General features: G+C 39.4%; 1 protein-coding gene and 1 long non-coding RNA gene across 4 annotated transcripts; one reads left to right on the top strand and one right to left on the bottom strand.

Annotated features, from left to right (window-relative positions):
* Positions 1-1,022: 1,022 nt before the first annotated feature.
* Positions 1,023-24,082, bottom strand: LOC149742479 (nuclear receptor subfamily 6 group A member 1-like). Of its 3 annotated transcripts, XM_089886064.1 has the most exons (12): positions 23,853-24,082; positions 22,763-22,882; positions 7,718-7,948; positions 7,482-7,537; positions 6,514-6,854; positions 6,371-6,454; positions 5,772-5,904; positions 5,558-5,660; positions 5,303-5,438; positions 4,816-4,937; positions 3,234-3,478; positions 1,023-3,092 (listed from the first exon to the last, which is right to left on the bottom strand). In XM_089886064.1, exons 1-12 carry the CDS (start codon positions 23,914-23,916, stop codon positions 2,742-2,744), a joined length of 1,986 nt encoding a protein of 661 aa, XP_089742190.1. In that variant the 5' UTR covers positions 23,917-24,082; the 3' UTR covers positions 1,023-2,741. The 3 variants fall into 3 exon arrangements, with proteins under 3 accessions (XP_089742190.1, XP_089742199.1, XP_089742185.1); XM_089886073.1 differs by lacking the exons at positions 22,763-22,882; positions 23,853-24,082 and adding an exon at positions 15,268-15,409; XM_089886059.1 differs by lacking the exons at positions 22,763-22,882; positions 23,853-24,082 and adding an exon at positions 9,594-9,953.
* On the top strand, positions 15,743-18,253 carry LOC149742480 (uncharacterized). The gene is made up of 2 exons (XR_016385807.1): positions 15,743-17,753; positions 17,826-18,253. It is a non-coding gene; the product is annotated as an uncharacterized LOC149742480 (long non-coding RNA).
* Positions 24,083-24,513: the final 431 nt, after the last annotated feature.

The following is a 24,513-nucleotide window of genomic DNA, read 5'->3' as shown; positions in this document are numbered from 1 at the left end:
CGTTATTTTACATCAAAAATACTAAAGTATTGATTTTTCAGCGATGATGTGCTTTGTACGTTCGTAATTATCAACTAATATCCTATTACAATATACAAATCAAATTTGAAAATAATCTGATGCTTTTATACTATATGGTATGTTCCTTTCACAGTTACTCATTTGATAATAAGATAAGAATGATACAGTATTTTTCGACAGTATTGTAAAGGTCTAACGAAGTGCGAAAGGTCCTTTCTGTTGTTTAGTATTAAAATTCGGTGTTGAACGTATTCAACCTTTTTTCAAATGGCTAGAAAAAACAATAAGATGCTCATTTTAAATGCTCACTGAATCATATTAAAACTCGATTTGTAGTTTGCGAGTTTGAATCACCAATCCAGTATCGTTGTGATATAAAATATAGCATTGAGTATTTAACACATTTTGTCTTATAAATTATTTAAATTTTGTCAGAAACACGAAAATAAGAAAAGTTTCTCCTCTATCATTGGATGGGTCGAAAAAAGAATATGTTTTAAATAAGGCACGTTCTATACGCCGAGATCAAATATTACCCAAAAACCGCCATATATTTTTGTTTGGAAATATTGGGCAATATGTGCCTAAGGGTCCCGTCTTCCCCTAAACTATAACCTACTATGATACTAAATCGAAGCCGAGTAAACAACAGTATAAACACTTTTGGTAAATTATCTAAGAGCTGGTAATTAGTTTTTTTACATAACCATATACCGATGAAAAAGCTCAGCTTTCTTGTTTGTGCTTCATCCCTCTGATACATTATCTGCAAATTTATTTAATCGAAATATTGCACTTATGTATATAAAAAGTGAATACTTTTCCCGAATGAATCATTCATTTATTGTGTGTGCGCTCTTTTATTCTCACTCAACATAACGGAATAAACGGACGAGAGGTATAATTAATATCATACGTGTGCGTGGTTCAACGCTACCCTATAAATATTGTACACACTTTGCGAATTAAGGGCACACACACACAGGTATAGAACACACACGTCACACCACAACTGTATTTCCGATTAAAACCACAATGCGGTATTGTTACGACATAATAGCGGGCTCTATAAGAAGACTACGCTCGCCCAAGATTGAGGTATAACGCGGCAACACTTTACTGAATAAACACAAAGAAAAAGAAACGTAGAAGTTTGCCGAAATTTTTGGTCTCCATTTTGCAACAAAATCGCGACAATTAAAACGTGATTTTAGAGAATTTGGTTTAGTTGTGTTCGATTCGGTTGCAAAATGGAGATATGGTGGCGATTTGCTTACTGAGGTATATTGGGGTATATTGGATAAATTAACTTGGACAATGTTGATTGGTTATGCGCAAAAAAACGGAGAAAAGACGAAGAACAGCGCGATACTTTCCAAACATAAACCTGAGCTAATAGTGCACGGAAGTTGATGGTGCTCATGGGTGTCGTGCGTTAGCTGTAAATGAGAACACAATGCGCTTTATGATGCAATAACGAGGTATGACAACATGCAATGGCTTGCTGAAAATACACAAACGGTTACTTCAGGAAAGTACGCGGGTAAAGGACGAAAACGAAGTGTTTGCTCGTACAATTGACGGTCGGGTGATACGAGGGTATATAACAGAGGTGCCGGACGCATTACAACTTGGCTTTGGTGAAATTGTTGTCGCAACAAAGTTAGATTGTGACGTAAAGTGAAGAGTAAAGGCGTTCACAGCGGCGTATTTAAGAACTGAGGTTTTACGGCTGAAGAAAATATTGGAAAACAAACAAAAAATTACACACTTGGTTTTATTGGGGGTTTAAAGGTGATTGTTTAATATTTCTGGCGTAAAATTTCTCTTATTAGTGCAATAGTGGGGTGTTTCGGACACTGCATTACAAAGCGTGGGAATTCACTCGCCGATAAATTCATTGGGTGTGTAAGGATAGAAAATTAGAAACTTCACAAAAAAGAGAACGTCGGTACGTGATTGTACGCGTCATTGAAACCGGTATATGTACATGCGATATATACAGGCAAAAATAGGCATGGTGAGCAGTGCATTTTCAACGAAAATTTAACAAAAAAACGTCGCTCACTGAAAATGGCACCTCATAATACGAGAGGTGCAGCGGTTGGTGAATTCAGTCATTTGAGGAGGGAAAACTTCGGGGAAATATTATCGATATTCATGGGCGGTTATTGCTATTCGGTCAACACTGGGACGCAGTAACCTGGTGGCGTCGTGAAGAAAGAAAGGGGCACAGTCAAAATTATAAGCTTCCTGAAGAAAACGGCGAATAAACAAGGGATCGTTTGGTGCGAGCAAATTACACTGGCGCATCATTAGTACGTGTGAGGGAAAAGGAATGGTCAAATGAAAAATCCCTGAAGTAGTTGACTTTTTGGTAGGAGTATTTACGCAGACGCCGTAGATGCAGAAGGAAATAGGCACAGTACCAAGGCGATTTATGACGTCATATATACGTCAAGAGGCGAGATGAAGTAATTCATATTTAAAAATTCTTTGGTCGACTTTAGTACAAAACTGAAGCAGAAAAAGGGGTTTTTGTTTTCTGTAAAAAGCGAGGCACGAGGTTCAAGGTAGTCTGCAAAGCAGCTTGATGCCAGGAAGACCGGATTTCTTGCTTGAGGTCACAGTAAGGCATTGAAAGATTGACATGCTGTGCTTTGGGTGCGATATGTTGTGTCGGTGAGTTGCTGCTTGCATAGCATGAGGCATGCTTGGGTTTATGAGGAATCAGCGGCACTGTCGCGACTGCTGCGGCCGTGACTTGAACGTGGAGAACTCGATGTTTGGTGGGCGCCGGGTGAGACAGTCGAGGCTGATGATGGTGGGCCGACTGATCCACTGCCGTGGAGACGAACAGACTGTTCGTGGTTGAGACGCGAAGGGTCAGATGTGAGATCAAGCATTGAGGCGGCGGCAGCCATTTTGTCGTCGTCACGAACAGTGCGTGGTGGTTGAGTTGGTGATGAGGTTGGTGAGGGAGGAGTGGATGTTCCGCCTGCATCATTTTGATGACGTCCAATTAACTGGCTCGATTGTAACTTTTGCAGTTTGCATGTGTGAAGAATAGCCTAGAATTGGAAACGTCAAGTTTAGAACAATATATAAATATTCGGGGAATATCACCCAGTGTTCCACATACAATATATGCGGATGAGCAGCAGTACAACCTAATACTACTTGGTTGTGCGAGTTATACAACACAAACTTACCTTAAATAAAAGAGGAAGTTTAGTGACGTCAGTGTTGAGCATCTTCCCTGCCACGTATCTGATCTCTGGAAGACATAACATGAGATCCCGGAATCTCGATGCTCCGGATGCTGCAGCGTTGGATGAGGCATCTGATCTTCCCGCGTTCCTCTCCATAGCACGGAGTTCAGTGTACCGTTGACAAGCATACCAATATCTCTTGTTAATTTCTTCCACTCGTTCTACTTCTTGTAAACCTTTGATGTCTGTAACATAAATATAAGTTAAATACGAATAGCAATGCTTTTACGATCGTTTATATTTTTAATGTCTTATAACATATAGCTGCACGAAAGAGGACTTTAGAAAGACGGAGAAACGGAAAGTCAAGAACATTTATATAAAATTAACTTAGTTGAACCGATGTTTTGAATACACGACGTTGACGCTCATGATCATTTGCACGGACAGATGTGAGAATGACAACGCAGATTTGAAAATGGTTGGCTTTTGAGACAACGAACTAGTTTGCAGTGACGTACCATGTTCGTTGTACATGCATATCGTGATAGACTGGCGCCGATAATGAGATCTATTTTTAATCAGGCGAGGAAAGTTTACAAGTGCAAGCTGGGAAGCGACTGACTAGTCACCACACGCGAGGTTTGAAATAGTAACGACGTTGCGTTCGCGCCTTAAATTGGAGACGCCGCGTCTAAGTTTTGGCGCGCATTGTGTTAGTTGTCAAGCGAATACAATCTATAAACAATTTTGATTATTTAAAACCTTTATCAAGGCGGTTGAGTATGTTGTGACTATATGGGTGGATCTGATTTGAGATTTGACCATATACCTAACATACCACGAATCCGTGCGTTGCGATGTTCATCGGGAGACTAACAATAAGATGCACAGTCGGGTAGCGATAACTGCGACATCTTACATTAACAATCAAATAACATTACCCAGAAACTGAAATATGCGTGGGATAATTTACTGAGTGATCTGACAACGTCGGAAACCGATGAATGGTTTCTACTTGGATAGAGTTCCACGAAAACAGCTGCCACGCTCATTTATTTAATAACAAATATGGTTCTTCGCCGTAGGATTGTGAAATACCTCGCATTTTACTCAAGCAACTCACATTTAACAAGCGAAAAGGCTTTAAGGAATTATAAAAATTGATATTACGCAATTACAATCGCTTAATCCTCATGTTTTACATTTATTAGTTAACACAACAAAAAGTTTCTACATCTGATTTGTGACCACGGGCCAGGGCATATATTAAATAAAAAAAAATCGTGTTTTTATTAAACCGCTTTTAACGTTGCATCTACACCTATCAGCTTGCCTGCAGCGGGTGGAAGGAATTGCTGTGATCGGTGAGATTGGACACCCAATGGTTGTCGTTTAGACAGAAAAAAAAGACTTTTCTATTAAGAAAGGAAGTGCTGTGCATCGTTGTGGCAAAATAGTAGTTGCAAACATCATAGTGTAAGATATAAAGATAAACCATATGCTATGTATTGGGTCGGGTATGATAAACTATGTCGTATGCTTCATGTGAACCGAAATTACAGTTATATTCGTCTCTTACCTTGGTTTAAGAAATTGATGACTTTCATGATAACATATTCCTCTCTGTCTATTTTCAGATGCGAGAACTTTTGGTAGAGGTAGGTTACTCTTTCCAATATTTCCATCTCGTAATCAGTGAATCTAGAAAGCAAAAGCAGAGGTTTTCAAAGGTGTTTTGGGAGGTTGAGAACTGGTTTGCACCAGAATAAACTTGCTGGAACCGGTGCGACCAAATGAAAACGAAACCGAGCTCAACCTTGCAGAAAAACAGCAGGAAGTTATGAACATCCGGGTTCTTTGTGAATAACAAAGCCGCTAAGTGACGTCACGGGTGGGTGGATAAAACGGTATATAGTGGGTGGCGGTGTCGCGCGTGCGCATGCGAGCGAAATAAACCAATATATTGAGAGCGTCATAAATGCCAGTGCATACCAGTCAACATATTGGCAACAATGAAAACATGACAGGCAGCGATTTTATATTTTGTTCCTAAATGTCAAACATACCTGGACAGCTCATCGTTGTCGGGCAAATACTTGGACGTAATATCAGCTAGATCGCCAAACAACTGGTCTTCATGCACGCACAGTGCAGCAAGTAATATAATCTCGGCCCATGTCGTACTCAACAGAGTTGTGTGATCTAATGGTAAAATATGGCAGCTTAAGTTGGTTTACCACTGGGAAATTGTTTAAAACATGAACTAAAATCGACTGTAAGCCATTTATTTACATTTTTTAAAGAACACAATTGAAGTTTACCTTTAATGGAAATGGTTTCAAAAAAGGGCAACTTCTTGATCCAAACAATCTGACGATATAGCATTTCATCCGCTACCTTGCATAGAATACTGAAGAGTTGATCCTGTACGATGGATAAAGTCAATTTACATGTAAGCCTTTGATACAATAGGCAATCTATTACGTATTCAATAGTAAGATCACACAAAAATATCATAATTTTATCATTTCCAACCTTGCTAATCGTGACGTCATTAAAACCATGATCCGGTCCAATAGAGACAAGAAACGATGCGTCTTCAGCCAACACCAGCTGTTCAACTAATGTCGTGCTTGTAAGTTCGGATGCTGATTCAGGAGATCGGTCACTGAAACAAGGAAACGTTTAAAAACGTAAAATCGAGTTTCACCAAAGTGCGTTGGTTTGGAACATCGTTTTGTGACGTCATACGCTACCCTAACGAAGCAGACAAAAAATCAACGGTTCGGTTTTATTTGAATTTTGACGTTCCAAGAAAAATCCGTGACTTGTCCCAAGCATGCAGCTTTTAAGTCACGATATAATTACCATGACCATTATGTTAAATTATGACGTCATACTCGAGAATGTCATATGAGAGCAACTCAACATACGAAGCTCAAGTAGTAGAATGCGTAACTCATTATACGACAATCCATAACAGTGGGATTGGATAAGATGAGGTTAGATCAGTTTAAAACTAATAACACGGTGGTGTATAGCTACTGATACAGGACGCACAATTTCCGCTCGATCTTTGACGACAAGCTACATATGTCATGGGCTCGACTTACACAGTGTTGTGGTGTACTTACTGTATCTGCTGACCCTGTTGCATCGAGTATCGGTTCACGTGGGGTAGTTGGTATGGTGGCAATCCTGGGTAGAAGCTGTTTTCTCTGAAAAAGATGAAATATTAAATAATGTTCATATTCGAACAAAACTCTTACATGCTTACCTCACATGCACGCCTGGCATCGAAGGTACAAATCCGAGCTGTGAGTTTGCACCAGCCATTAAAGATCGTGCGTTCATTGGAATTGAGGATGAAGTTGATGAATTCCGCATACCGTTGTTTAGTGGCGGTGAACCCGTACTTGATGAGATCATGTTGGTCGGGTATTGAGGCCCAGATCCCGGCGAGAAGAGCGGCATGTAACTTGAGTGGCCCATTGAAGCATATGGGTTGTTCGCTTGCTCGAGGTTCATCTGTTGTTGTTGCTGCTGTTGCTCCTCCCGAGCAGCTTCCTCTTCAAAGTCTTTTCCGGACAGAATACGTTCGATTTCCTCATCTGATATCTGAATAAAGGAATCGGTGATGTACGAGCCGAACGTGCGGTAAACCCCAGCAGCCGCGCCATGACACGGCCGACACAGGGGATAATGAAGAAAAATGATGCAAAGCTACTGTTATATCGAAAACAATTAATTTCGACATATGGTAGATAGGTCGGGAAGTCGGAAGTCGTGGACCTGCCTTGGCAACGTGCTCCAAGAACAATACTGGACGTGAAGGGCGTCATATTTCGCCACTATATGCGGAAGTAAAGGAGCGAAAATTAAACAATTACTGGTTCATGATAGAACGAAAAAGCAATGATCGCATCCACGGTGGAATTACCAGAGCTATGATAATGTATGGGAAGATTACGATTTTGGAATGAAGGTTCTTGAACTTTTTACAACATCGTCCACGTACCAAACTTATCAGAAGCGTGGCAGATATGAACTTTTTAAAGAAGTCATGCAGAGGCCATTTAAGCTGTTGTTGTTACCACGTATAGAGCAATGCACTCAACTTACTCGCAGTGCTTTGGAAGTGACGCATTTACTTCACGTCGGGTAAACTCATCGATAGGTTCACACCGATAACAACGACAACCGAGTATAAAACTTGTATCAAAATTACGAGGAAATGAAATTTACCTGAACTGGTCCAATGCTTTTATTCCTTCCACCGGGCATGCCATCTTCCCGGATCGCTGATAAACAAGTACCAAATTTAGACAAAATAGTTAGTGAAATAAGCAGATTAGAAAAATACAAAACACGTAAAGAATATCTCGATTGTAAATAATTACATATTTACTTTCATACGTTGTAAAAGAAACATGTCAAAATGTGTTACAATATTGTTGCTGTTTTTATAAAAAGATACTAACCTTTTCGGTTCATGCCCATTTGAAGGCATTTGAGTAGACGGCAGAACTGACAACGGTTCCGTTGTTTTCTTGACATGACACAGTTCTTGCTTCTTGTGCATCGGTACACTCGTTTGTTGCAGATGCTGCGTTTGAAGAAACCTTTACATCCCTCGCATGATATGATGCCGTAGTGAAGTCCAGTGGCTCGATCTCCGCAGATGAGACAACTCTTCACCTCTTTTCCATCATCTGCAGAAACAAAGTTCGGAAATAGGAAGAGAATACTAGAAAGTTTGAAAATAATAGATGTATTCAGCCTTGTTTAGTTTTTATTACTCAAACAAGGTTTGAAGGTAAGGACATTTGTGATAACGAAACGATTCAACTTGAATCACCCGGAATTCCGCCGCATTAATCACTGCTGTGAACAACAGAACAAGTGACGCATGGAAGCTCTGTGTCTGTTTATCGCGTCCCTATTTGGTTGGTTTGGAGTCAGCTACTGTAATTGCCATTTAGCTTATTACAGCCAAGTTAAAATGTGCAGCGGCAAGCACAAATTGTGTATTTGAGGATAATGAATGACATTTTAAATTGTAGGCCTGGGTTTTTCTAAAGATAAAAATATTATTCGGGTAGTTTTGACAACCCAAATCGAAACTTGCACAATCACGCAAGGTGTTTCAAACGATCTCATTCATTGTGCTGTGGTATACCAGTCACGTCATACAACGACGTGAACGGTTATTGCTTATCACGCACACTCGCAAATTATAAATCGATTAATAATAACTGCTAATGTGTTGGTGTACGTGAGATGGGTGGTTGTGGTGTGGAAAACCCGACACGTAATCACAAGCTTATTAAGGCGGGCTATTATTACCAACGTTCGTTTACGCATTTAGAAAATAAACACACTGAGGTCACAAACACATTCATGACAGGTGGGGTATACGCGTGTACACATATCTTGTGACATGTGATCACTCGTTTATTTGTTACCTCCAGTGGCGTAATTACAACAGCATTCCCACTTATGGAGATGCAATTAACAGTAGTCTGTATGTAAATGTTGCAAAAGTTAACGAGGAAGGAAATCAAGTGACTGAGAACTATGTGGGCAGCTTCTGGTTATTGGGTAGCTAAGGGGTGGCTGATGCAATTTTCGTGCAGTTTGGTTTAGATAGATGGAAGTTTTTCAACATGATAATAAAAATAGCGATTAACCCAGATATACCAATTGCTGCGAACATGACTGTATTGTTACTCGGCCAAATCCATTGTGAATGAACGCAAATCCACTGCGGGATGGTGAACGCTGATGACGCACAACGTTCTAAAACCATGAAACACGATTTCAATCACAAGTTAATTACGTAACACATGGATGGTGAAAGTTTCAACATCATTGGAAATCTTACGTCCAAGTTTTACCCAGTCATTCTCGGAATCATAGCTACGTCATCAGAAGTTATTTTTACATAGGGTGAAAGCGCCAACTCATCCTCTAGTCTAACCTACCGCTTCCTGGAAAACAACCTCGCGTGCATCGACCAATTGCGACCAAAGGAAGGGTCAGGACAAACGGTTTGGTCAAATGGAGGTCGAAACCAAAAAGATAACCCATATCACACGTCATCTGTGTCGATGAAAATTTACGCCGAAGCGCGGCTTTAAAAGGCTCCGCTGAATAGCGAAGTGGTTTACGGTGAAACACCGAGGAAGGCGATCAAACAACACACGCTTTACGTATGTATCAATTGATCAAAGCGCTTGCGTGAACACCGAAACAGCAGGTGCTGGCAAGGTGTAAACGTAAACAGTAAACATTGAATGCGGAGTGTCACCGTAAAGCATTCAGGCCATGACAAACGACCTTAGATAATCAACTTACCTTTTCGTTCCGATTCATTATTCGACTCGTTGCGAATTTTGGGCGATTGTGGCGAACTACCAGCGTGCGGCACGAAAGCATACGGGGAACCATAACCCCGGTATCCCATATTGCCCCTTATAAAAGGGTGCATGCCATAGTTTGATTGGTAGGAGCCGATATGTTCGCTGTTAGGCGAGTCATCTTGCTTCATCATGTTGTTGATAAAAGAGCGCTGAGGGGGGGACATTAATGACAGGCCGCTTATGCCTTCCATTCTATGCCGACTGAGGTCTAAACTCATCGTGATCCGAGGTAGATCAATTACACAGATTACTAAGTATGCTGTACAATGATGTTAACACAGCGTTATTGGCGAATCTGGAAGAGCAGTGATATTTCAAAGTTGGTTATTTATGAACAGTTGTAAAGACAACGCATTATACATATAAACTTGCGTGTGTACTGTATTTGTAGGCACGAAAGTTCACAAAAACAAGACTTGCATCAGCATTTGAACTACCCTGCAATAACACGCATCACATCTCTGTTGTAAAGCAACATAGCGTTACATCTAACACAATAAATTACATTTCTAAACTGCTGTTCTGGCCTGATTAACTCACTTCCTAATTTTAGCTGCGGCTGCACGCAAGCTCAAACGCGAATGGTTTGCTTTAAACAGAGGCTGGTGCTATTTAATGAATAAACCAGCTTGTGCATCACACAAGACGTGACTGCAGCTTCTAACACGTCGATCGGTCAGCAGGCAAAGAATAAGCAAAAACTTCGTGCGCGACCAGATGACAACTGCTTCCTGTGGTAAGGTCTGGCTATCAGCGACTACAAGGCAAATCCAAACGCGAAGCTTGCAGGTACATTATTCTGGAGCCCTGCCAGAAACCTAACGACCTTGGCACTGTATTAATGACCAAGGTAACTAAAAAATGCCGAACCAAAAACGCGGTTGTATAAGTGAATTAGGGTCGCAAAAGTCTTGGCTGGTTATTTAAAACTAAGACCCCTCAAACCTGCTTACAACTAACGAAAAGGTGAAGCTTCGCTGGCACATATGCGCTGTCTTGACAAAGCGCGGCGCGTTTTAAACTGATGCAAGTCGCAATGACAATCGATGCATCTTTTGCACGGCGGAAGTGGGCAGCGCTCTTCTTTTCTCTTTCTTTATCCCGGGCACCTATTGCGTGGACGTACATGATACCGCTATGTTGATATTTGTTACTCATTATTTTATAGGCAACGACTGACAACGATAAGCTAACAGCCGTCCTACTCCTAAATGGGTTGGTATTCACATAACTAAAGTAAAACGAACTGTTTATTTCGCGAAGTGAACTGTCATCCCTAACCCGAAAGCCCTCATCTGTGTTAACGCGCAATATATGAGTTAAACTTAAACATTATTTAATATGGTATTGACAGAACTCAAAGCTGACTTTACGTTCCACTGACTGTTACATATTGCCACGGAAAATGTTATACACAACCGCACAGAAGTTTTATTCGAACTAAATGAATCGATTTGCAAGCAAATGCTGGTCGGGAAGGTGCGATTCCTAACTATTCGTAAATTGATTTGTAACCTGGGGCGCAACAAACAGTTTTGGATGTGAGTTTGTTATTTCTTGGAAAGTTTTTTGTTTGGTCAATAAAAAGCGTAATTAATGGCCGGCCCTGACACGGACAAAAGAAAACTTGCAGCCAAACGAACGACAGTGGTGTTTATGAAAATCATTAACGGGAACGGCGCGATTAGATAGTGGACTGAGAAACATTGAAAACACCGCATTTGATATCAATAATTACCATGCAATCATCCTTGTGTTATGGGAACTAAAATAGGTTCTTGCATAACATATTTTTGTAGTGCCTACATTAAAAACATAAACATACCATTTCCGCTGTTGATGGTACAAATATATATTTTTTTCTACAAACACATCGTAGGTAGATAGGAAATACGTATAGTTTATAAAAAGGTTGGCTAAGCTAGTTGCATGGCGCCTAAAAGCAAGATTTGTAGGAATAGCATTTACAACAAATCACAACTACAGCAAAAAAGTAACGACAAAAAATCACGAACAGTCACACAGCGAAAAACAAGAGCTCCTCGGTACATACATGCCATGCTGTGTATTATGACAGACACATCGGAAAAACTTAGCGCGGAGAATTAAAACGTGGCCTAACGGATGAGGAAGTAAAAGGTGGCCATAAGCTCTATCTGTGCACTAACTTCTGTGGAACTGAAACTGGATACAAGGCAAATAATCATAACCACTCGGGTTTTCTCGGGGGCGGAGGGCCATCTATCGATGACAGGAAAGCGATATGGGACACTGCATGACGGTGAATCATATATGGCGGTGTGGGGAGAGGCTTAAAGCTGCTGCAGCAATCCTCTGTATGCACAAGACGATAATCCGCTTGACTGTTAAATACAACGACAATGCCTCATTAACACCAAAGCAAGGAGAACATAGTGTCTGGTTAACGTGTTAAAACTACCTTTTTAAGAGTTAAAACAAATCTAAGCTTTGTACCTTTCTAGTCTTCGAAAATCATATATTATCCTCGTTGGGTGAAAACGTCTAGCCATTTCCGCCATATTGTATTTTCCATACAAATGTCATTCTCATAGAATATGCAGATTACGCTGCCAACATTCTTAGTACGGGCTCTAGTTGGCTGGCATGGCGATGGCATTATTCGCGGCATGCGGTACGAATCCCAACAGATTTGCGCATGAACAAACAAACTCCCAATAAATTATTACAAACCAATAGACAGAGGAAGCGCCAATACATTGACAAGTGCATTGGCCTCATTATAGATCGACTGACCGAGATAAGAAAAACGAGCGTTGAATGTGAAATTAGAAATAACAGGCGAGCAGCGAAAGTGGGCCATTGCTGATTTACGAAATGCGAGAATCGTTCTTGGAACGAGATGGCATTTGAATATTGAAACAATATCTAGCGCATTCCAAACTTGAATGCCGCAGATTGCAGCGTGATGGCTGAGCAGTGGGTATTGCAAGTTCTCATACTTCGTTTGTGCTATGTACAGGAAAGGGTTGAAAAGGGCTTTGTGAAGTAAACATATGGTGGTAGTTCCCGTTATGTGGTTTGAACCCGATTGAACCAGCAAAATATCTTCGAAATTACGACAACATAAACACAAGCCGCATCATTGTGACATACGTCATGCCGATAAATGACAGGAACCTGTCGTTATGACGTCATATTACGCTCACCGTGAGTAAGACATGCGGGGTTGGCAGGTACGAATTGGTAAAAGATAATTTCTTCTTTCTTTTCTTGACAATCACGGTACAGGCGTAACGTGTTTATTTAAATTCTAAGCAGATGTATGGACTTGCTTAATAACCTTCGACACTGATGTGGCTGTGTATCGGTGGGGATTAGACCGGCGGGTTCGGTATTATTTGTATCTCAGTATCAGTCACATAGTTCGGCAAGCAGTAGCAGTGCACTTGCTAACTGAATGCGCCACGCTTTGGTTAATCACGAATATTTAGCAGCCGCGAGGTGGCGTAGAAAAGACGAACAATAATTGCGTTCACGCACGGGAAACAAACAGGGAATTTTATTATATATTATAAACCATAACAAGAAATTAATTACGTAATTATGACGGCTAACCGAAATAACGCGATCCCGCAGAATAAATCTTGATAATCGATGTTAATGCAACTACGAGAGTCGACTTGTCCAATGGCATTTATGTGTTTCACTCAGATAAGAAATGTTGCGTTCGTAAATGTTGGACAGTTCACAAATCGATAAATGGAGTTGTTGCGTTGAATAGGGTTAATGCCAAATTAGTGTCCCATAGGTTAAAACGCAACGCGTTCGATGTGGTGGAATAAACATATGCAGGATTAGCCTAATTTAGAACAGACTGCAGATTTTGTCAACGTGGTAGACAGCGACCCCCAATGACCGGCAGAATCCCTAGGCGTCGGTCGAGGCCGGTCGCTGTCTCGCCTAATCACGTCATGCAGTCACGCTACGTCACTGGTCGGCCATCGCTGGCGATTTTGACGTGATTGGGGAAACCGGTGGCGACGTGGAACAGTTTCGAGGGTGGCCATCGTGTTTGCTTTCCAGACGCCTTCGAACTCATCTGAACCGCTTGGACCGGCTGTACAGAGCAACTAATAGACACAATCAACAGCGCGTCACCAAAGGAACAGTCGAACGCGAAACTGACAACGACACAATACGCTTGCGCAACCGCACGGAGAAACAAGGGCTCTGTGACGTCACCATCAAACAAGCCGCCGGTAATAAGGGATAATGACGCAACAAACACAAATTCGGATCCACGTGAAGCCACTTGAACGGATGCGCTGAAAGGGGGGCGAGATAATAATCTATCATCCCCGCATGTCTCGAACCAATGAAAGACCGATGAGTCAAGTACGTATGACGTCATACCAAGGTCAGATAAAGGACATGGAGATTTTTATAAATTTAAACATATCGGGGTATCAAACAATACACACTGCGCGATAGCCATCATTTCGTAGACTGCAAAAACACGCAAACAACTTGCCCTCGAAACAAAATGTGGCACAAATGAAGAGGAAAAAAGAAGAAACGAGTTGGAGAAAAACAGAGCGAAAAATTCTATCCGTGTGAGTCACCGTAAACAAGTTAATATTTAGCTACTATACTTGGGTTATTTAACGGCAACGGCGAATTTGTGACTTCGACGTTTACCACATTGAAGAGCGCTCTGTACAAACGACACTGCGAGCAAACTTGAAAGCATCGTCCATCCAATATGACGTCACAATGGATTAGTGGTTAATGGTTGTGCAGGAACGAATGAGTAGCGGGGTTGGAATTCTAAACGCAATGACGTAGTAACGGTCCGGTGGGTTGCCGCGGATCGGTGCGATAGTGGAGTGCTTGACCAGAAGATCCGGTTACCTTTGCAATGCCGGCCTCCGTCACCACCCCGAGTATTAATATAATACAACAGGTGATCAATCTTAAGACACCGAGATGGCTGAAATAGTCATCATTTTACGCAAAGTGGCACGCTCTTATATAGGATCGTTGAACTGCACGTTTCTTGTTTCTTTGAAAGATCAGTAGCAGTGCAAGTGGGCCATGCATTACGTTGCACTGCCAGGTTAAATGCGCCGACTTTGTGATTAATGTAAAGTTAGTAACAACAGCAGGGTTGAGCATTCTTGAAGCAGTTTCGCACGCGTTGTTACGGAATCCTATTCATCATACAAGCGACTACCTGGCACAGGTGGTGCGGAAATCAATTCATAATAAACAGTTGATGGACGTAAATAAAATAGGAGTTGTTATTTCGAGCAATAATTAATTAAGTTCGTGAGTGTGGTGCATGTAATACGTCTGTGAAATAAAAATAGAACGCGGACTATACGTTGTATTAGTTTTGTATTGTAATAAATTAGCAATTTGACTCCGCGTGTAAAATAGGCCACTAGCCGGATAATTATTAACAATTAATCATTAGCGGACAACAACGGTGACTAAAGTTTGCGGAAAATGGTCGATTATAAGTTGCGGTTGGAATTGTACATGAAACCCCACGGTTAATAGTTACCCGCTGTTTGGGGTGTCTATTTACGGCTTCTATGAATGAATTAAACGATGGTGACGCTTACCTCCAAAACGTTTGTTCTCATCGTAGATAGACATAGGTACGCCGATGTTTGAATTTCCACCGCCAAAAACAAACATCTTGGTTGTATTTGACTTCTAGCAAATGGCCATTTTATACAACAGACGTCACGAATATTAAATCTCTTTGAATGAAATATGCGCACTTGGTTAGCGTATAACTAGAATTCGTATATTTTAAAGATCGTTTTTTTAAGTCAGTTATTGAAGCTGAAATACTTAACTCTGTATTACACTGAAAATATATAAATATACTCTGTCGCAAAACAACAATTACACGACTGCAGAACTTCATTCACATCTACCACTGCCTGTATTAAAACTAAACTGTAGTTTAAAGAATTCATATAACAGAGGAAGTCTATATTCCCGTAATTCCCATCTGGATAAGGCAGGGCAGAGAAGGAACCTCGCCTCGTTAACACTGAAAAACAACTGACAAACAACGTCACGGCCGGGAACGAAAAACAAGCTATCGAGAAGGATTGCTCAATGACCGTTGAGCCCTGTTTTTCACCCGCTCTGCGCGTTTCGCCTTCTTTGTGACGTGTGACCGTTGGTCATTCTCGTTCAGCACACGTAACAAAGCTATGAAAGAGCAAGAGAGAAGCGAGCAGTATTGACCTTGGCGTGTTTGAGCGACACGAAGGAGCGCTCGGGAGAAAAAAAGAGAGAAGAGCAGGTGGACGAGGCACGCGCGGGAGTCACAGGAGGGTTGGGAGGTCAGTATGATTACTCACACCCAAGAAAACAAGGTTAACCATGGAAACGAAGTTCCCCATATCGACCGCTGTAGGTGGACACTGTATGGAATTTTTACGCACCCTTCATCTATTTTTCATGAACGTCAAACTTGTTACTAATATATATGCCATGACACATACCACTAAAAATCTGTTGGCACAAAATTTGACCGGCCTTCACATCATACACTACTGATGTACCCGCACCGTATTTTAAAATATTCAACAACAAAACATATATTAAACATACATGATGTATAAATCTCCCTACAGGCAAGTAAGCAAGTTTAACCATGTAGTCGAGTACTAAAATACTATTTTCAAGGAGGAAAATCGTGTACATATGCTTTAATACAACATATGGCCCGGCCTGTGTCCCAACAACTGAGCTAGCTATGAAGACAAAGTATATTTGGAAGGCTGTGCAAGGCTGGCGGGAAAAGGTAGATCATATTACACACTCTTAGCTCGTTTTGTCAACTACAGGCCAGGGTGGTGGATTGTACCAAGAAAACCTGATACGAAAAGTGACGGCTTAAGACTTCGAGTTGTTCGGATCCACTGTTACAACGGTCCATTCGTTAAATTCCAATATAAAAACAAAGGCGAGAGGCTAAGGCCAAACAAATAAATTGGACAGTCGTTTGTTTGGACAATAGAGCACAAACAGTGTTGCCGGATCTCGACTTATAGTGGCAACACTGTCGAAAACGTGCTATTAAACACGAGCTGCTACGGAAAGGCTAGTTACACTTGATGTTATAACAAAACTTACATGTTTCGGACCGTCGCATACTCTATATAAGCGTTAAAACTGGACAGGTAACTGGACAGTGCGTCATACTCGGTAACACAGAAATTCCCTTCAACAACGTCATTCAATACCAGGGTTATAGTGTCATAAACCAATGGAATTTCCATTGTTTGATACAACACCCTTTGCTGTAGCGTGACTACAAAACAACAACCCCTACATATGTAAGTGAAGTGCTGGATAATACTTTGAAGCACATGGCATTGACGGAGTTTTTACTCATCCCTGTCTTTACTACGCCAGATATCGCTCCTAGCAAGCACTCTTAAAGAGTCCGGCCCACGGTTCTCATGGTTGCGCAGTTTTTTTGCATAATCATAAAGTTTTATGTCTACTGATGCTAAATTCACAGCCAGTTTGTGAAAATTCGCTTTAATTTAAAAGTTATGAACGTTTAAAAAATCAAATTTCAAAGTTGTAAAAAACGTCACTCGCGGGCACTGTGACGTCACAATACAATATTTCGTTTATGGGGAAAACCCGGCCTATTAGCGGTTTACCGTTTATTGGTGCAATTTTGATAGATAAGCAAATCAAAACGTTTTTTAAGGTATTAACAATACCTATGGCTTCAGCAACTTATTGAAAGCTATTTCCTAGGGATCAGTGTATAACCAAACAAAATAGCCTACCAAGCTTAGTGGAGAATTAGTTTTCGTGACTTTCTAGGGTTCAGATTTTAAATTCTTTTTGTTTCTTCCCTATATGGCATAGACTATATTTATATCTGTATTTAAAGTTACCATATAGGAGTTTACCATAAGCCGAGTAATCATGCCTGATAGGTGCTGTGTTTAAAATAGCAAGACAAGAATGACTGTAAAGAGATAAGTGTATATAATATAGATATGTGTGTGTTTTCATTTTCAAAAGGAAGAGTGGGGCTTAGAAAAAAACAAGCAACATTACATTGGTATGCTGGTCATCTCATATTTGTAGTGCACATTTTACTTCAGATCGCTTTACTATGATATGTTCTAATTAGGATATGCAAGGAAACTTGTTCGGATCAAGTAAGCAGCATGTATTTGGATAGCGCAGAAGAACAGATCCACCATCTGGTACAAGTATTCTTTATTCAAAACAATGAAAATAATCCAATACTTAAATATGTATTTCTTGTAATGTTGAATGTACTTAATTTAAAACAACAAAACTCTTGCATGAATCACATTTTGTATGAAACAAGACCATTCAAAACTGAATGATGAAAAATTCTTTGTCACTATAATGTTGAACTGTCACTATAATGTTGAACCTTTCTGTTTTCCTTTTCCAGTCATTCCCGTACCTATCGAACAAAGTTCTGATCAGCTGTGTGGCGATACTATCTAAACAAAATAAATGCCATAAACATGTGATTGACCAACTTTTTGGTATGAAGGCCAACAATAAATACTAGACTAGAGTAAATTGATTTCACTAAATTTGTATTCCATGCTCCGGTCTCAGTCAAGAATATCATATGTCCAACACATATCTGTTTACACAAATTTCAACAAATTCAGGAAAAAAGACAGTGCAACACTTTAACCAACAGACTTATTAAATGTCACATTTTTTTACTAAATGCTATTCTTGGTCAACCCACCAAATTGTGTTGTTGATTTGCTCAGCTTCACTTATTTTCCATGGTCTTGGCCTGTCTACTTCCCCAAAACAAGTACAGGTTCAAACTGGAAAGGCTCAATACCTATTGCTAGTGGACTAGGATCTTCGCTTATGTCACTTCATCAGATGAAATACTTCTATCTGACTATACATCACACACTGACACTTTTACATTATTGTTAACTGACAAATTTAAATAGCGTAATACTGTAATACACTTACAAACAATTTTAAAAAATATTAATTTTAAACTAAAATCAGGCCACGGCATTACCTACGCATATTTCTAAATTTAAAAGTAACAGAAAATGCTATGTCGACGGTACACTCTGTTTTGCTGCAAACAGCAAAGCCTAAATCAGCTGATCGATTAGAAAAGATCGTGACGTAATTTACGTCATAGTGCCCGCGAGTGACGCAACAATAGGCGAATTTTTTGGCACTTTTTAAAACGTTTTTTTGGCCAAACTAAATATTTTTTTCACAAAAAAATACCACAGATAGTATTTATTAAGTGTAAATTTTCAATTAAAACCAACTTGTATGGGCGTGGTCCAGACTCTTTAAGAGTTGTACTAACAGCAGTATTAGCTCTTGAAACCTTGTGTGGGAATAGTATCCCATTACTAACATAAATTCAATGGTCAATGAAACATTCAGTTATTATACCATGCAGCGACCCTTACCAAACACGTTCGCGTTTTATCGTATTAATCGTACCCTTCCTTTTTAACAACTGAACGAATAAATTGCGCAAGTAACCTGTATTATCGTTAAGTTCATTTTTCCCGTAAGAAATCCTCATGTACCAAAGTAAAACTGAGTGCATACGAATGTGGGTGGTTAAATTGGTTGGTTAAATTTCACATTTTTCTGAACAATGGAAAAACGAAATTGGGTCGCCTTCGAGTATTCGAGGCATGGGAAAGTCTGGAAAAGCGACATTGTGGTTTGCGATGCCGTGTCGCCGTGTATTGTTCTTTCCAAACGGCGTCTTGTGCTTTAATCTAGAAAGCGCGAATTCGAAGCCACAAAGAGGTTCGTGTCAGGTTGCAGAAGTTGAATTTGGAGCCATGAAAAGAGACAAGAATACACAGGTGTAAGATTTCAAGCGGACAAAGCAACCTCGCTTCGTTTCAAACCAATTAACCGTTGACGTTTAAATTCTCCGTCTTTGACTGCGTGGTTTTGATAGAAATGATGAATGGAGGGGATGTGTTGTGAGTTGGATTTCAAAAATGTTACGCGTTAATGGTGAAGGTGACTTGATTAGCTTTGTTAAACAGCGTTTGGTAAACGCGTTCATTATTTTCATTTGTAAATGACACCACACGTCTGTATTTCAACTTTAGGTGAAAGGGTATTTCGCAATCGTTTAAAAGTTCTTTTCTTTGTAGGTGCGAAATTCAGATATTAAAAAAGCGAACAAAACTTATTCCCAAAAGTTTTACCGTTATATTGAACCATTAGCATCGCCTCGACATTTGACAAAGTGACTCTTCGTTACCCTGTTTGACCACTGACCTAGATTCTGGTTAGGCGATTTGCCTAAACGTGATTAGAACAAGCAAATTGACGCTTAAGGGTCGACGTGATTCGATTTGACTTTTCGCTTTTCGCGGCGGGAATAAAATCCCAGAAGTCGATTTCTACGATAGCATGGACCCGCACGACCCCGGGCGTGCTGCCCGGATTACCAGTAGAGGCGTGCGACCTCGGTAGGTGGTAACCACGTGCATTCGCCCGACTTTGGTACCAAATTCAAAGAAAGCAATACAATTACCGGCGGGGAAGTTATTGTGAAAGAACAAACATGGCTTGGGCGAATTCATCAACTCCTTTACTGTGCTTTACCATATACACTTACACACGTAAACTGCCGTTGCCATAGGAGTAATTGGTATACACCAGGCGTCTTCATCACGGTTACAAACACATAAAAATTACATTATGCACTCCAAAAGTTTTCCTATAGTGCATGAAACAAAACACGTTCAACCAAGCGGTTTAAGTACGTAGGGTGGGTTTGATAAAAAATGTCGCAACATTTTCCAACTAGCAAACGGAGATGCCTTGTATCTAAAATAAAGTATATATATCTTACAGTTGCCTCTCTCCCCCCCCCCCAAAAAAAATCACTTTTACTTAAAAGTAAAAGCAAAATATTACCCAGACCCAGGGGCAGTGACGAATCTCAGGTAAATGGCGTTTCTGGTGCGACAGCACTTAAGTAGACATCGCACTAAGCACTCGGAGACGTCTCGGCTGTTTACAACTTCTGCAATATCATCGGAAAGAACGGAAAAGGAAACTTTAGGCAACTGTTGGGTTTGCATGGTAAAAGGTGAAGGGTTGAGTGGTGCATTGGTCAAGCGAAACGGACAATGACGACTTGTGACCCTGAGGCAAGCATTTATTTCGCTCACCTTGTATTTAACAAGTAGCTGTAATGTTACTTCATTTTGATCAATTAACAACTAAAATAACAAAGTCGCTTCATTTCAGATGATTTTTTAAACATTTTCCATTAAAAAAGGGATGGTTTATTACGAAGGTGTACGGCAGTAAAAAACTCCCGAGACTAAAACACGATTTTTCTATTTGGGCCAACTGTTAAGTGGGACTGGGTAAAGAGAATGGAGAGCACGTTTAAGTAAACCAGAAAAAGATGAATTTTGTTCTTTCAAGCACAACATGACCTAGATTGGCTACTTATCTCAACACCCGGGTAAACTGAACGAACGGTTCGTGCGGGTTCACATGACCACTGAGGGCGGCTGGTCGGCTAAGTACTCGCCACGGTGGATTGTCCAGGGACACAAAGAAGAGGCGGACACCACGTTTACGTGTGCTGCGATCCGAAGCGCGAAACTGGATAATGACGTCATATTCGTAGCGTTGTCATACTTTCGCCGTTGCGCAGTTTTGGTGTATTTTAGTAATTCGAATATTCTTTGTTAGAAATACTGTCAATATTAAACTAGTAAATCTAAAACAGTAAGATTTTCGCGCAGAGACAAAAAATGGAAACATAAACTAATGTTAAAATTGAAAACACAACTGATGTATGTCAGGCGTACAACACCGAGTACCTTGTGCATGCCTGACCTACTTTACTCGCACAAGCAGCCGGTGTTCGGGGAGTTGGTGTATTTGGCTTGTGGTAAACTCAGGCCAACTAAAACTTATTTGAAATTGTATTACACAACGCGTTGTAGTAACCGTCACGTTGTATTAACGTCACTGTCCTTTTGTTTTCATTTTGTACACTACAGATTAATACTAACGCAACATCGAATTCCAATTCCTAATTCCCAATCGTAAGTATGTGTAATTTGTATGTTTTAATACGTCACGATTACATACTAATAGCACTGCAATGATAACAATGCACGTAAATCTTCATTAACAAACGAAACATTTCTAGCGCCAAGGGTTGCAACAGTTGGAACAAACATGTCGTTGACTTAATCGTGTTTGAACATGACAAGCATTGCTGAAGCGGATAGAGTGTTTGAAGTGGTTTGTTTTTAATGTGTGAATCTGGGTAATGAGCTATCAGAACAGACAAACATAAGTCATTAATAACTGTTGGGAGCTGAACATGAGCAACAGACCAGATTTTCAAGTGGTTTAACAAAACACATGGATATCAAACTGCATTATCAAAGTATACAAAAGCAATCCAATGATCACTCAAATATTTAGTCTGGGAACCACAAATAAACAAGAAAACGTAACAACCAAAACATAAAACTCCCATATTAATGGCTGACATACAAAGCATCACACAATGAATATTTAAATGTAAATGTCATTACCTTTACCACAAACCACAGTGTAAAGTCTTTACCGCTTCATTGTTTAAATAAAACCTTTTACATCCATTGAAGCAACATACAACTTGTATGATAGAAGTTAAAATAAACTTATATTAATCCAGGGCAAAGAATGAAAGAAAAATAATAAATATGTATATATATATATTTATGCTGCAATGGGCTGTATATTTAATATTTTATGAAATATACATTTTAATTTATAAAGCAAATTTTAGTTCACCTGTGGTTTTAAAATTAAAATTGGCTTATTGTACAACTATCTTTAATAATTTAAACAGATGTATAGCTGTTTTATTTACATTATCACCTAAATAAATAAAACACACACATTCTGGTTACATCATACTTTCCTACCCTAAACCACTACTGCTACTGTTAACCCAAATGCAACTACTGCAAAACAGAATAGATTTTCTGAGAAATTATTCTGCATAAACATAACTTTCTCTTTTAAAATATTTATTCTTACCAGTATAAGCATTATTGTTAAGTTCACTGTTGACCTGTGGTGAATTGTGGTCCATATTGTTCATCCCCCCTCTTCCCATGTTGCTTGGATGAGGTTGCTGGGATGGCCATCCTGTATATCCTGGAACATAAAAACACATTCGAATTACACATACATTATTAAGGGTATAATATCAAGTATTTTAAAAATTAATTAATTAATTTTTGCAATAATACAAAAATGCAATCAAAATGTTACTTTGGACTGCTATTGACCTTTATATATTTTATTTAATTATATTAGACATTCATATAACTTAAAACCAATTTTTGTATGTATGCAACCTGTCAAAGTTGCTTCATCAAAATCAGTTGCACATAAATAACATATTAACATATTCCTGATAAATAATTATTTTGATGATAACAAAGAAGTTTCCACTATGTTTTAAATTTTTTTTGAACACAAGTTCATGATTAATTTAAAATAAAAATAAGATTGTGATATATACCATCCATCATAAGGTTAATAGTGATACTGGAGCTGACAAACTTGACTGTAATGCAAGTGTCAAACTATGGTTGGTATTCTCAGCTACCGGTCACGGCATCTATTTGTTGCCGCGTCTTTTTAGTTGGCCAACTAAAGTTTATTTGTTGGTTTTTCCTTTTTAGTCCACTGACTAAGTTTCTGTGTATTACTTATTACGGAAGTTAGTCGATCAAAAAATCTAACTAAAATTTTAGTAGGGAGGACTAAAAAGGCAATATCGTATTTGGCTTAGTCAATAGATAAGAATACCATCCTAAAATTTAGTTAGCGGACTAAAAAAATATGTTAACCGTCAACCAATAGTAACCTTGACAGATTAACTTTAGTCAGGAATGAGAATACCGCCCTGTTCTGAAAATTAGCTTCCATAGGGATTATCAGCCAAAACAAAGTATTAAGTTACTTCTAAAAATCTGTGCCAAGGTCATTGGTAATCAAACATGAGCATATTAATTCCATAATAAAAATTCACAAAAAAAGTGATGACATTTTATATGCTAGCCTCACACATTTAATTGCCCAATGTCACATAACTTATGTTGAAATTCAACTTTCTTACTTGACAAGTCGACTCCATTCATGTCAGGATAATTGTAGCCGGAGTTGAATATGGCAATGTCCATCTCATGTGCAATGAAAATTTCAAATGTTCTGAATGCTTTGTTGAGGTAACTTCATTTAATGCAGAGGTAGATGTTGAGGAATGTATGAATATTAAGGTTTACATTTAAACCAGCGTTGAGCCTATTACTTGTAGAATTTTCTGTAACTAGAAAGAGGCAAGAAATAAAAATGAATATTAAAAACAATAACAAATTTCCAGTCTTTGTTACACGTCTTGCGTTAACAAACCACTTCCAAATTCTGCAATTTCTTATATCTTAATGGTAACGGGCAGCACCCACTGTGCAGTCAGTGCACAACTGCACAGCGCACTACTAATAGTTCACTCACTCAACCAAATCAGTAAATAAACGGTGCAGTGTTGCCATAACTGCTTCGCAAAAACACGGGATTCGAATTTCCAATCTTCTTGCTATGAAATGGCAGCAAATATGTATTGTTTTAGGTAAAGAATATATATTAGAATATATTAAATTTTAATAATAAAAATTTATGATTGTATCCAAAACGGTTTTTAAAGTAACATTACAACACCGAAACGCATGTGTAACTTCTGAGAAACTTGGTCACAACGAAATATTATGTTTCACCACACA

The sequence above is a fragment of the Ciona robusta genome, chromosome 1 (genome assembly GCF_009617815.1).
Source record: "Ciona robusta chromosome 1, ASM961781v2".
In the NCBI taxonomy this organism is placed as follows: Eukaryota; Metazoa; Chordata; class Ascidiacea; order Phlebobranchia; family Cionidae; genus Ciona; species Ciona robusta.
This window is presented reverse-complemented; position numbering and strand designations above follow the sequence as displayed.

Excerpts from the sequence above, each read along its gene's own strand:
- LOC149742479 (XM_089886059.1), bottom strand. The coding sequence starts at position 9,876 with ATGAGTTTAGACCTCAGTCGGCATAGAATGGAAGGCATAAGCGGCCTG. Across the intron at positions 7,949-9,593 it reads TAATGAATCGGAACGAAAAG|ATGATGGAAAAGAGGTGAAG; the intron begins GTAAGTTGATTA and ends TTGTTTCTGCAG. Across the intron at positions 7,538-7,717 it reads AATGGGCATGAACCGAAAAG|CGATCCGGGAAGATGGCATG; the intron begins GTTAGTATCTTT and ends CTTGTTTATCAG.